The sequence below is a fragment of the Zingiber officinale genome, chromosome 4A (genome assembly GCF_018446385.1).
Source record: "Zingiber officinale cultivar Zhangliang chromosome 4A, Zo_v1.1, whole genome shotgun sequence".
Taxonomy (NCBI): Eukaryota; Viridiplantae; Streptophyta; class Magnoliopsida; order Zingiberales; family Zingiberaceae; genus Zingiber; species Zingiber officinale.
In genome coordinates, this window is record NC_055992.1 from 6215430 (window position 1) to 6229931 (window position 14502).

The window sequence follows — 14502 nt, forward strand, 5'->3', positions numbered from 1 at the left end:
GTGCGCACGTGGCGGGCTCACAGGTGCGAGCACCTGCTCGCCCTGGGCTAAGGGGTAACCTGTCCTTTTATTTTTGTGTTAACTCCATTAACACATCTTCATTAATAAGTAGAGAATACACATCGAGAATTTCCGATGTGGGACTATTCTCCCATGCACTTTATTAATGAATAATAAATGTTATTTTGGACTGACTTTAAACATTAATTTCTCATTCACCCTTAATCGATTTTGAGCAAATTAATAGTCTAAATCTATCTACGCGAATCGTAGATTTCAATTTTGAAGTCAATTACGACTTTCAACAATTGATGACTTCCTTCCTCTAAATCGTTTTGGTCCATTTAAGGCCCCAATATCCAACAAGATATTGGAGATTTATATACTTCGTGTTAGCAAAAGGTAATTTGCTCGCCCCAACGCCTAAGTCAATACGAAAGAAGTAAATCATGAGTGACTACTAACCTTGGACAATTGAATAACGCATGGAGAGGACAGTCATCCGGCTACTAGCCGAGATTTGACACCCATATCTCAAGTTGGCAAAGAGATTTATATACTTCACATAATGTATATGCTTTCAATAGGAGGATTAATATTCATATATCTGACCCTAAACAGTGATCAGTGATCATAATATATACTTTCGACTAAAGGCTATTTCTATTTGTGAATATTGTGCACTTTACTTGTATACCAATGTAGGTGTAACTGAAACAATTCCTATGAAGAAGAGCGTTGCTATTGCTTGACAATCGTACAAGTCAGCCACTGACTTCAGTTCACCAAGGGTGGTTCCTGCCTGAAGGAATTATGGAAGCAATTAGTTTAAGCTCTCGTGACCGAGTAATTAAGTAGAGCAAAGGGAATTGTACCCGGACGGTCACATAAGCAGCTGGGATGAGTCCAATCAGAGTAGCCAGGAAGAAGATATGGTAAGGAACGTCAACTATAGGCGAAGCCATGTTAATGAATGTGTTTGGCAATGCAGGTGTCACCCTCAGGAATAACATGTAGTTCAATAATTTCTCGCGCCTTCGAGCAACCTGTCCATGTATACCGAACTCATTAACCAGGTTGAGGTGCAAAGTAAATGTAGAACAGAGAATAGTATGTTGCAAATAAAGCAGAAAGTCCTGTGCGTGATAACTCGAATAGAATTATGATTTTAAATGTATTAATATGATCATCTCATCAATCCTGTGATAGTCCTGACCATTTGAAGTTGATTATATGAGTCATATAATCGGATAAAAACACTTGGTAATTGATCCTGTCCAAAAGTTGAATCAACGGACGTTAGGCACGTGGCGCTCTCCGAGTCGCTGATATGGATCTCCGACTAGTCGTATAATCCTCCGGCGAACCTGCACAGAAGTCGGGCCGGGGAAGGGTTCCCGGCGGCGACCCTCCGACGCTCAAGTCAGGCAAAGCTCGACAACAAGAAAGTGGCTCCAAGTTTCTCAGAACGCGTATCTCCGGCGAAGTATAAGACTCCTTATATAGAGCGGTGAAGGAGCTCACGCACACCTACCGAGGCAAATACGTGTCCTCAACCCATACCTCGGTATGTGTTTGTCAGAAAGCTTACCTGACACCATACTGCTACAGTCTAGGCACGTTTTCGATGGGACAGCAGAACACCTTGTCGCCAGATTTGGAGTATGGTCTAGTCATAGAGCATGACAGCTGTCAGAAGATGTTCCTTGTCCTTCTCTCCCTACTCCATGCCGGGGCGTCCGGCCGGACAGCCTCCACCTTACGTCCGGCCGGACATATATAGTGGTTTACTTAGGAGATTCTCGGTCATGTGCTTTGTGGATACTGTTAGCAGTATGCTACCTTATGTCTTCGGCCGAGCGTGACTTCCACTCGGCCCTTCGTTCCTGTTCAATCGAGCACCGAAACCCCGACTCCCATCGGGGCGCCTTTTGGCCGTCAGTTAAACACCGGTCGACCATCCGGTCGGTCAGCCACCCTTCTCCGGTCGGCCGATCGGCCCGACCTTCTCTCGAGCGTCTGGTCGGTCACTCCTTTTTTGATGGACCACCTGGCCCCTTGATTTCCACGTGGAGTTGACTCCTCAAAATGGGGTCCCTGCTCTTACCGCCGGATCAGTAATAAATCCACAAAATCTCATCATTAAGCTGAAGTTAGTACCAACTATTTGAGATCCGTATCCAACCTGAACAATGGTAAACAATGCAGTAACTACTGGCTTTCTTCCTAGGCAAACTTTAAGTAAACAACTAGAATGGGTTTCTCTTTCCTTGATTTATCCCTACCATGAAATCCTAGCTCATCATGGAAAACGCAACATCAAATATGAGAGTAGCAGTTCACTGTTAGTAACAAAGGAAGCAAGAAAGAGACAGTAACTTCATGGGACAAATAGGGTGGCGTTTCTCAAGAAAAGGCTAAAAAATAATTGATCATTGATGCAAAAAACATGATACCGCTCATGGCAAGCACCCCTCATTGCCGGCCCCTCAATGAGACGAAGGGAGGTCTAAGTGGCTCCCTAAGTGGGAGAGTTATTTGCCACAGCAGCAACTCAAACCTTTGTCCATTGATGCAAGTCTACCACTTGGGTATCAACTCAGCTACATCCTAGGAGCCAAAAAATAATTGATCATGGACGAGAAGCTTGAGGTTCAAACATTACAAACTTTATATTATAAACCGTAACTGAACTAAATCAACAAGTATCCTCAAAACCAGATAACATGAAGGATTTTCATCATTATTTTACCTGATCCTGGAAGAGGCTCATCTTATCTGGCCACAATGCAGAAACCAATGGCCTTCCTATCATCTTTGACAGGAAATAGCAGGAGGATGCACCAGCAGTTGCTGCAAGAACCACCAATACCATGCCTCCAACAACTCCAAAGAGAGCTCAGCAAGCAGTGACAAAAACACTGTTACACGGATCATGAAAGTCTGCATGAATATGTACACCGCAAAGTAGCATATCAAAACCTGCACTGTGTAGTCGCCTGTGTAGATTTCTAGATGATCCCTGGGCAAATTTCAAAAAGTATCAATATTATTCAGAAAGTATATAAGATTGAATGATGCTTAAGAGTAGCAAGATATTGTTTTTTGTCCAGGAAAGACGATGGGTGGTTAAACAGAAGAAACAATCCCTCTCAACCTTTTTTTTTGTTCTAAAAAAATTGAAAACCAATCCAAAAAACAAAGGCATTGCATTAGGTTCCTAAGTTTTCAGAAACCCCAAGTACTGAAAAAAAAATGCATTTTATGAAAAGATACCTGGAACAGGAACTTGTCAATTGTGTTTATGCTAACTATCCATAACTGATTCGGAGAATGCGAGTAGACCAAGGGAAGAAAAGAAAATTATAAATTGATTTGTCATGTCATGATCTAAGGAATATATATGATTCAATCATTTACTTCCGCCCTTCTCTTTTCAAAAATCATTAAAAGTATGGGTACTGTTCCATTCCCTTTGCAAAGGTGTAATTAGTACTAAAAACACACCCCCAAGCTAGAACCAAATCGATCCAGAGCCCGATAAAGAAGACAAACGGATACTAAGTTTCAGCCAAAGATGGATCTCATCAAAGATCAATAAACACACGAAATCTGAGGCCAAACCTTAGGATCTGGAGGTCCTTGAGGTTGCGAGGCAACTTTAGGAAGCTGCAATCGGAGGTCGGCATCGAGAGGTAGAGCCCTGCGATACCCACGGCGAAGCTGGCGACCACAGCCGCCGCCGCCGCCGCCGCCGCCGCCGCCGCCGCCGCTTTCAACCGCGTGAACGGGAGCCTCCACTCGCCGCGCATCTCCCTTCCTCTCCCTCCCTGAACCGGCCGAATCGCAAGGCGCAGCTTCCGCCTTCGACACGAGAGGCTCGATTTGGTTACAGAGAGAGCCAGGAAAGGAATGAGGTGGCGAATATTCACCGTAACGGGTTTAAACCATTTGCTTCAACGGGCCGCTCCATCTGATTCCTTCGGATTCGCCTGTCCTAGATAAGCCATAGAAGACGGGATTGGTTTTTTTCATTCATGCAACGTATCGGGAACCGCATGTGACAGGCACTATCGTACTGACAAATCAGAGTTATTCCTACCGGTGGTGTAGAAAAAACGGGGGATCATTATTGTGGCTTATATATTTAAAAGGGTCTTTTCCGATAGCTTTCTTTTTTTTTCAAATCTATCTACCTAAAAATTTCACTTGATTTCAATTGATAATTAGGCAAGCCGAGTGAGTCAACCAAGAGAGATACAGGCAAGAACAAGCAATTAAACCGCCCCCACGGGCATTGTGTAACGGTTAAAACTTAATATGGGAATTTTCATATATGGCAAAAGGCAATGTTACCGTCAATTTATCCTTATACTAATATAAAAAAGAAAAATCATGAATAACTACTAATCATTAGTATAAATAGCTAAGTCATAAAAAAAGATATATTTGGACGTACTGAATTTCAATCCTAAAATCTCATATAACAACATTCTATCTCTTAACCATCGCACCGTCTCGAAATGACTAATATGAGAATTTTCATGGTGCTGCAGTGGTGGGCAGAAATAACCATAGATGAAAAAAAAATTCATGAGTTTACTTCACGAGTAGGGATGTAAATGAACCAAACGGTTCGCGAGCTATTCGGAGCTCGATTCAGTAAAAAACTCGTTCGAGTTCGTTTGTTTATCTTATCGAGCCGAGCTTGAGCTCGATTTCGAGCTTGACAATTTTATCGAACCGAGCTCGAGCTTAAAGATATTCGGCTCGTAAGTTTGCGAACATGTTCGTTTATAGGCTCGCGAGTAAAAAAACGAGCCTTAAATCGAGCCAAAAAACGAGCCAAAAAAAGAACTCTAAAACGAAAAAAAAAATAAATTCTAAAACGAGCCTTAAAATGAGCTTTAAAATGAGTCAAAAACGAGCTCTAAACGAGTCCGAAAACGAGCCCGAGCTCGTTTAACGAGTTAGACTTGTTAACTTTGATAATCGAGCTAAAAACGAGCCGAACTCGAACTGTTCGCAAGCTTGATAATTCTAAAACGAGCCGAGCTCGAGTCTTGTGATAAAAGCTCGATTCGAGCTCGAGCCGAGCTCGAGCCCGAATATAACTTAAACGAGCTGAGCCCGAACCTAATATTGTTTGGCTCGATTCGACTCGTTTACATCCCTATTCACGAGCAACAACGATGGCAGAGGTTACTGCCAACAACTTGACGTTACACTTCCGAAATTTACCTTTGGAGACCCGTAGAAAATTTCTATAGGACCAGATAAGTTACCATGTGTTATAAAAATATAAAACAAAAACAAACAATTAAACTGACAAATCTGGTCAAATGTAGATAGTCAACCTAAGGTACTGGACAAGTTGAGCAGTTCGGATGAGTTGAACAAATCAAGCAAACTAAGAGCCAAGAACGAACAGATCAATGGACCAGTGGGCCGGTGATATTGAAAGAGCCAAATGAAAATCGTTGAAATCGAACAATCCTACTAGCAGAGAAACGACAATAAAAAGAAAATGGAATCACATCCCGAATGACAATTCCATACAAAAGGATTTATCTATGGAAAAAAATTACACTAGGAATGGTCTGATGGCATATTGATTTGTATCCCTAACCAAGAAAAACACGACGATAGAATACCAGTCGCAAAGCCATTTCAGGAATAGATCATTCTCTCTGATGCTGCTCTGCGGCAACTTTCTCTTTCGTCTTAGCTCCGACATCACTTGCTGCCTTGGCAACTTTACTGAATGCGCCGGTCACCCAGGATGCGCCAGTAAAGACATACCTGTTCTTCATGATTGCGGATCCAGCATTGCTTATTGTCTGTTCAGCTGCAGTGAAGGCTGATTTAGTCGTCTCAGAGACCTTCAACCTCTCATCGACTACCTTGACTCTCTCATTGACAGCTGAAGTACCCATGCTGATCTTCTCAGTCAGTCCGATTTTCTTGTCAAAGGAAGCAACTCTAGAAGAGGCTGTGGATGTGAGGCTGTGCTTCTCATCGAAAGTTTTTGCTTTGTTAACAGCATCTTTGCCCAGGATAAAGCCCTTGGCAAGCATTGAAGTGACGACATCTTCAGCCTTCTGTACGACTGATCCAGATCCACTTGTGGCTTTAGCCTCATTATGCTGAGAATGAACACTATCAACTTCATAACACATGGAAAAAATGGATAGGAATAACGGGCGCTAAGTTTACCTCTGGAGCTGAAACAACTGTGGGTACTTGGTATTCTGGGGCAGGAGTAACAATAACAGAGAGATCAACTATAGTTGCTCCCTGAAAAAAGAATAAATGGCATCTAAGGTTAAAAGATCTGAAGACGCAAATGGAACTAAAATATGAGATCTTTCAGTTTTTAGTAGTACAAAATATTCTGAAGTCTCAGATAATATCGGCAATATGAAATAATATCCAACATTCTTGAAATATTCTGAATTTTCTGTTGATGCTAAAAAACCATTGAGCATTTAAAGACAAACGTTTGATTGATCAAATAGGGGAAAAAGACAGATGGGTGAAATGAATCTAGAGAGAAAACACAGAAATAATAACACTCATTGTATCAACACATCAACATTTATGAATACAGGGATGGAATTTCAATGACGCAGATAAACTTGAAAAGCCAATAATGTCTTTAGGAAGCCTTACAGAAAGAAGGAGAGCTGTTTCTGCCCCCTGTGAATCTCTGAAGGTGACATAAGCAATTTGAGACCACTCATCGGCGCTGTTACAAATGTAGGGTGAGTTGAGCCTGTTCAAGACTAGAAAGTGATAGAACAGAATTATCATTATCGATAAAATGAACCTTTGCAATTCAACATGTTCAATGTCCCCAGAAAAGGAGAAGAATTCTTTGATATCTTGCACTGATGCACTGAGGGAAACATTGCTGATTTTCACTGACCTTACCTGTAATATATAAGAAATTCAATGAGATTTTTTTTCTTTTTTTGTAAAAAACAAAAGTGATCAACATTAAAACATCAAGATGCATAGTCAATTTAATAGACAAATTGATAGTGCACCTTGATTATAGACAATATTATTCTCCTCAGAAAAGAAAGAATAAAAAAATTAAGAATCACACAAGCATTCAAAAGGAATATTGTATCCAGAAGTATTCAGTTTTTTTTTTTTTGAAAAAATATTTATATGACTTAGCAGGTTTTACTTTAAGTATGAGGGGATAAATTAATTTTTGAGGACTTATGTGTGATGGATTAGAGGCAAGTGTGGGTACCCAAACTTTACAAAACATTAAGTTGTGTTGGAATGAGCCAGAGTATATCCTAACCTCTATTAGAGACTGATTTTAAGTTTAGAAGAGGAACACAAGAGAGAGGTTGAAGCTTATTTTTGTTGTTACTTGGAGAGGCAACCAACAGAGCGAAGGTGCAGTATGAGCAACACAAGAGGAGAAGCTTTTCTAGGCAACAAACAAGCAGGCTGGTATTCGTAGTGAGTTAGAGTTGTGTGGCATGAAGACATTCACACTCTATAAAGACACGATTATTTGAGCATTCCAGTGCAAACAATAAAGAGTACCTATTCAATGTTCATGAATGTGCCAATGAACATGCAGTTTAGTTGAGAAAAGAGTTGCTTTAATCTCTGTCATTTCCAACATGGTTACCGTTAGATTTATTATGGATATTGACTTGCTTTTATCTTCTCTATGATTACTGCAAATAGTACACTACGTAAAAGAAAGAAGTCCATAAGTTAGCAGATTTCTTTTAACCTAGTATAATTGATTGTTTTAGAACTACTATGCTACTTGTTGTCCTGTATGTAAAGAAATCCATAAAAAGTGATAAATTGGTAAAATGTTATGGAATTCATTTTTAGGATTTTGATCACCAGCAGCAAAAATTTATTCATACTTGATGAGAATGGATATTGGAGGATCGCAGAAGCTAAACACATACAGCAGGTTTGTGGATGAGTTTTGCCAGTGGTTACATGAGATCTTTTATTTGGAAGATCATGGTCTCTCTCATATATTTGGCTTGTTAATACAGCCTACAGAAGCTTTTAATATTCCTTTTGTCTACAATTGAAAGCAGGTTATTTATGGCACATTTTGCAACAAGGACAAGAAAGAATTATTAAACACAATACTAGTTAAACACAGCAGGATATTCAAGATAGTTTTGCATCAATGAAGCAGCTTAATAATGAATACAATCAAAGGTTTAGTTTTAACTATTTCAGTATGGTCTCCGCATCCTTTGAATAAATTAAAAGAGGAAATATATCTGATCAATTTATCATAGAAGCATATTCTTTGGTCGGAAGTTGAGGTTGTATATTTAATCTAGATATCAGAATGCCAAAACTAAAACATATGGTGTTTGGATGATCTTGTTTTTTTTGTTAGTTTACATTAAGCAAGAGCATCTAAGATTTTCCTAGTGGATACCTAGGACTGTTGTATCAGAAGCTACGTGACATTGAACAAGGAAGCCCTTGGTTCGAAAGTTTTTTTTTTTTTTTTGTCAATTCTCAAATGACAAGATTCAAGGTATATCCAAAAGATATATAAGAAACAAGTTCCATAAACAAATTTGAATTATAGTATCAACATCTATTTGGAAGGGCAAAAATGCATCACCAGTTTGAAACTAGAAGCAATCATTTCAACCTGATGATGCATCCTTATTGACTTATTTTTGTAAGCACTTGTTGTTATAACAATGATAAAAAAAAAATTCATTGATTTAAAGGGAAACACAGATAAAAGTTGCTATAAAGAATGGAGATATACGACATACATTTTGAGGGGAACAAAAACAACAACATGCTACTCTAGGTAGACTACCAAAAACTCAGACTTGTATTCCTAAATACTAGAAAAGGCAGATAAGCAATTAATCTCTTTTAGACCCTTAAGTATAAAACTAGGCTTTGCCCTAATATATTGTCTTTGACTAGTTGATACACCATCATAAATAGGGAAAACATCCATAAGAAATTCAGCTTCCAAATTAAATCGCTTAAGCTGGGATCAAATAAAATTGGAGCCTTTTTGATGTACACTCTCTTCTGGAAGCTAATTGACTAAAATACATTAGGCAGGTCCAATCACTTTATCCGAAAGGGTATAATTCTATCTAATTCATGATGGACTACATGCAAACCCGAATACTAGAGATACATAAACATTCAAAATCTGTTTTTAACCAGATGTTCGGCAGAATGATAAGAGAATGAAGAACAAAATAAGAGATTGAATTAATTTTTGATACTTTCATTGAATTATCAATATAGTTTCTATAGCTATTGCAATTGATAAACAATGGGGGGGAAACAAAGATTTGTCGAATTACAGGATATGCTCTACAGAAGTTACCTAGGTTTTTGTATCTAGATATGGATAGTTAGTATTAAGGAATAATTGATTAAGCATCATCTAAATATTTGATTGAGAATAATCCTTACTATCATCCCTAAAACTGGATAGGAAATGTCTTTCTTGAGTTTCAGCACGGAAATCTCTGTCCTTGATCATCTCAACAAAGACAGATACTTCCGATCTACTTATATTTTGAAGGTTGAACTGTTGAACTCCAATTATAGACAGTCAAATTTATCATCGCCCAAATAAAAAACACAGCAAAAGCAAGACCTAGTCCCTCGCTCACTGTTTCAGATCTCACAGATTCAAGTTGTCCATAGACAAAATCAGGAAGCTGAATCCGGTCGGTGAAAAGATACAAACATCATTACATCGCTACAATGAACAAAACCCCTAAATTAGTCACCAGCAACAAACGGCGAACAGTCGCAGTTGAAACGCGACTAGATTAACGAGATTCCTCAACAAGTTAGTCAGCAAAAGAAACACAGATAGAGATTTGCACAGGAGAAAGAAGCACTCACAGTCACCGACATTGGAGCTACTCGAATAGAAGTCCGGTAGGTGGAGAGAGAATTGGCACAACTCAAACAGTCGCCCCTAAAACGAAGATCTTGATGACCTGAGAGGTAAGTAAAGGACAGGGAACATAATAAAATGGAGTGGCAGCTATTATTTGCAATATTGGCCGTTCGTTGCAGTCAATGAAGACCCAGTCGATGTACGTTGAGTATACGTAGCCATCGAGACTTTGGCACACTTCTCTTGAGATAATTTTAAGGTTTTTTAAATATTATATGTAATAATAATAATATTATTATTAAAAAAAATAGATCCGTACCTAGCGGCCCTTGAACCGACGCGCGGTTATGAGGGAGGAATAATAAATATTTCTCTAAATTAAAACTTTGATTAAATCTAAATAATTAACCAATCTAATTGATTCAGAAATTTAATTCGATTTGTTTGAAAATTTGATTATTCGATTAAACCAATTATTTTTTTATTAATAATAAAAAATAAAAATATTAAGTTTTTTTACTTTTATATTAAACTAATTAGTCTTTTATTAATTTTTTAAAATATTTTATTTTATTTTTTAAAAAATATTAATTTGATTATCGAATAAATTAATTTATTTTATATCCGTTTTATTTATTTGATTTTAATGATAAAATTCAATTGATTTGTATAAAAAAGGTTTTATTCATTCAATGTTGAATAATCCGATTATTTTAAACATTATATGTAGTTTTATTATTATTATTATTAGTTTATTCTATACAATTATGTATGTATCATTAAAATATTTATATAAGTTACTTTAGGGTGGGTTAGTAATATATACTTAAATCAAAATAATCTATTGAATGAATTAATTCAAAATTTAATTTCATTATAGGAAAGTTTGACTGTTTTTAAAAAATATCAATTATTAAATTGATTTGATTTTCAATTTTGAATTTTGAAATAAACTTGTGTTCGGTTCAGTTGATAAAAAAATTCATTTTTTTTAAATTTTGAATAATTTGATTTATTGGTTCGGTAATTCTAATCAAATGTTCACTTGTAATTACGGTATCATTTTAGCTATATAAGTATTATCTATTGAATCTCTCAAATACTTCTACTAATATAGGACTTTAATAGCAGTTATTTAATTTGATATGAATAGAATTAAGGGGGGAATCTCTCATCCTTAGTCAATAGATGGTAAGCGTATGAATATCTTTTCTTCTACATATGCTATTCAACTATCTAAAATTAGTAGTTATTCGGATAGACTGGAAAAAATATTGGGATGAATAAATCATCTTTTATGACTATGAAGAATGTATGAAAGGAATACAATCATTGATTATTTTTTTTACTATAAAAAAGAGGATCTAGTAAAAAGCATTGAATGGCCCAACTCATGGCTTTAAGAAAACATGCTTAAGCAATCTAAGACAAAATACTAGATAAAAAAAATGAAAGTAATTACAGTAAGATCTTACTTTCTAAGTCAATTCATATGTATAATAGTAATATGCGTTGAACATCGTCTATAAATTTTTACAATGAAGTGAAGAATGTTCATTGACAAGGAAATTTTGACAGTTTAATTGTTGAAAAAAAGTACAGAAATATATCTAAATTTTTAGAGAACCCAAACATACATGAAAACATTCAAAATGCAACAGTATTAAATGTTTTTACACAATTCTTGCTGAAATGTAAGTCAAAATTAGTATTGAAGCATAGGAAAGATTTGAATCCTTGAAATTGGAATCATAGGATTTGCTCAGTGGTAAGAATATCATTATGTAAATAATAGTTTCGGTATGTGAAATATTGAATGAATAGTTATTCATATTTTTGTGCTCTTTCTATATTTTTTATAAATAGTTTCAAGAATAGTTATATGAATTCAAGTGTTACTGATTTAAGAATATATTGTATGAGATAACATATACATAGAATAACTTAACAGTACTTACATCAGTCATTCCATTATGTTAACAAAATTAATGTCTTTCTCTAGATTTAGTTACTTGACATGTCTTGATGGCAAATATTATTCATTTTTTATTAACTGCAATTTTACTTATTGACCAACATAAAAATCTCAAACACGCTTGAAACATGCACTACAAGAAAAAAGCTAAACAACAACGCTTTTTTGGCGTTGTCGTATGTACTTAAAAAGTGATGTTGTAGATGGTGTTGTAGAAAGTCATATCAAAGACAACGCTTTAAAAGCGTTGTGGTTGGTCACAAAGACAACGCTTTTTAAGCGTTGTCTTTTCGTTCTTAAAAAGCGTTGTTATAGATGTTGTTGTAAAAATGCACATATCAAAGACAACGCTTTAAAAGCGTTGTGGTTGGTCTCAAAGACATTGTTTTTTAAGCGTTGTCTTTTATTACTTAAAAACGTTGTCTTTTTAAATTTATAAAAAATAGTGTTTTTCTTAATTAAATAGCAAAAATTATAAAAAATACTCAAAATTTACATATAATTGAATATCCACAACCACAATCATTTTTATAATAAGACTATTTAACAAATAAATAAAACTTTATATTATACAAACAAAATGTATACATATTGATCCACTAATTAATTTTGTATCATACAAGTTATCCTTAACTTCATGACAATAATTTTTCAAACACACAAGTTTTACAAAACCTCATCATTGACTCTTCTTTAAGATTGCTGGACTTAATCTTAAAGGATCCATATCCAGTAGAGAGCAACCTATACATCACATTGAAACAAAATGATCAAAAGTTACAAGGTAATAGTGTGAAGTGCTACATAATAGAACAAGTTTCTATGCTTCCTCAAAATGGAGAGAAATCAATTGTGTGCTTTCCTTAAAGAAGAGAAGAACCATTCCTGTCTTATTGAAACAGAAAGATAAAGCATGATTAATAGTCTTGCTGCTATTATTCGAGAAGGATGGTCGCTTGATTAGAAGAATTATACATAGGGAATGGCAATCATAAGCTCTTCTACAATATTTAATGCCAAGATCAGCACAGCAGTTCAATAAATCGTAACTGCTTTATCAGCTGATACTGATTTTTCTGGCAATTGCCAGAGATGAAAGAAGGCTATTTCAGTATTGGGTGTTAATGAAATTGGGAGGCTGCAATTTTCACGTTTACTCACCTTCCAATGTGTGCTTCCACGGTGCAGATCGACCCTAACACAATAAGCAAAGGATGAATCATAAGTAAATCGTCAAAAAAAAAAATCCAATTCTATATTTTGCAGTAATCACTAAAGGGATCTATGAATATCACCTCTGGCACAATCCGATTCAGAAATGTTTCAGTGTCGCTCTGAACATCAGAGTCATAATTCTCATTTATGGTGAGAGAAGCACTTGTATGCTGCACTGAACAAGTATTTAACCTTCTGATCAGAAGAACAGCAGCAAAATGCAACGGACAATTTGTTTTTAATAAAATTGTAATCGCAGTCAACGAAAACTCACGGAAAAGATGAGCAAGGCCGCATTTGAAGCCCGACAAATCTTGTTGTATCTCTTCAACAATCTGGCACAACACCAGAAGCATACGAGTTATGTTTCATCACATTTTCCTATACATCGAGCGTCCATCAGTAAGAAATATAAGAGATCAAGTACAACCAAACGCATCTATCGATTGACCAGTGGATCATTTTCCAAACACAACAGGAAAAAAATTGCTTTTTACTGATTAATAAGGGAGATAAAATCAAGAAATGATCGGAAGAAAAAGAGACAGATTTGGGGGCGATTGAACCTTGGGGGTGATGAGATGGCATCCGCGCCTCTGAGCAGGGACGACGACGGTCTTCTGTGCCCACTTGGCGGCCATGGCCTCAGAGACAGCACTAGAAATGCCGGCGGCGGCCACGACAAGTGTACGAGGGCCCTTCTGGGATCTCAAACGGGGGATCGCATGGAATTGCTTCTTTAAGTCCAGCAATCTCTTCTTCTGAAAGGCTTTCAGCTATCACTCTTAGAGCCATCTTCTTCAACTTGTCATCAGCACACCTGGGGTTGTAGGCAATCAAGAAATTTTGTATGAAAACTTTCATACATGTAAATCTCGTACTAAATAATATGTCAATGTTATATATACATGTAATTCATACCGTAAGTGTGTTTATATCGTAACTGACAAGTTTTCTTTAGGGCCAACTTCTACTCAAGCTCTTTAAACACTGCATCAAAATAAAAAAATTGGCATTAGTTCTGTGCTAAATGAAAATCATATTTAGAGGAAAAAGCGGGAGTGCTGTAGATGGATATATTAACCAAGCATATTAATGTTTGACCTGTCTTTACAAGTTCTAAGCATATATATTAACCAAGCATATAACCTAAGAGGAATAAGTTACAAAATGCTACTTGATGTTTGACCTGTCTTTATTGGATTTTGCGGCCCCGGTCTTCTTGTAGCCAGGTACAATGTAATACTTGATGTTGACTCTACCTTTGCAGTTGTTTCGGCTTGAGGAGTGGCACAGAATGGTGGAGTAGAGGATGGATTTCAGGTATTCATCCATGCCATCGAGGAAATGACTCCAGTAGGTGACTAGCATGTTGACCAGGGCATGCTTGGAGAAGATGACTTGTTTC

At 36.7% G+C, this 14502-nt stretch overlaps 2 protein-coding genes and 1 pseudogene across 2 annotated transcripts; all 3 read right to left on the reverse strand.

Annotated features, from left to right (window-relative positions):
- Nucleotides 1-545: 545 nt before the first annotated feature.
- Nucleotides 546-3900, reverse strand: LOC121969412 (annotated as a pseudogene).
- A 1609-nt stretch (nucleotides 3901-5509) lies between these two features.
- LOC121969411 (binding partner of ACD11 1-like) lies at nucleotides 5510-10060 on the reverse strand. The gene is made up of 5 exons (XM_042519509.1): nucleotides 9907-10060; nucleotides 6830-6933; nucleotides 6673-6748; nucleotides 6217-6297; nucleotides 5510-6146 (listed from the first exon to the last, which is right to left on the reverse strand). Exons 1-5 carry the CDS (start codon nucleotides 9916-9918, stop codon nucleotides 5682-5684), a joined length of 738 nt encoding a protein of 245 aa, XP_042375443.1. The 5' UTR covers nucleotides 9919-10060; the 3' UTR covers nucleotides 5510-5681.
- Nucleotides 10061-12922: 2862 nt separating this feature from the next.
- LOC121973085 (UPF0047 protein YjbQ-like) lies at nucleotides 12923-13825 on the reverse strand. Its single transcript, XM_042524674.1, has 4 exons — nucleotides 13661-13825; nucleotides 13369-13429; nucleotides 13175-13269; nucleotides 12923-13074 (listed from the first exon to the last, which is right to left on the reverse strand). Exons 1-4 carry the CDS (start codon nucleotides 13733-13735, stop codon nucleotides 13033-13035), a joined length of 273 nt encoding a protein of 90 aa, XP_042380608.1. The 5' UTR covers nucleotides 13736-13825; the 3' UTR covers nucleotides 12923-13032.
- Nucleotides 13826-14502: the final 677 nt, after the last annotated feature.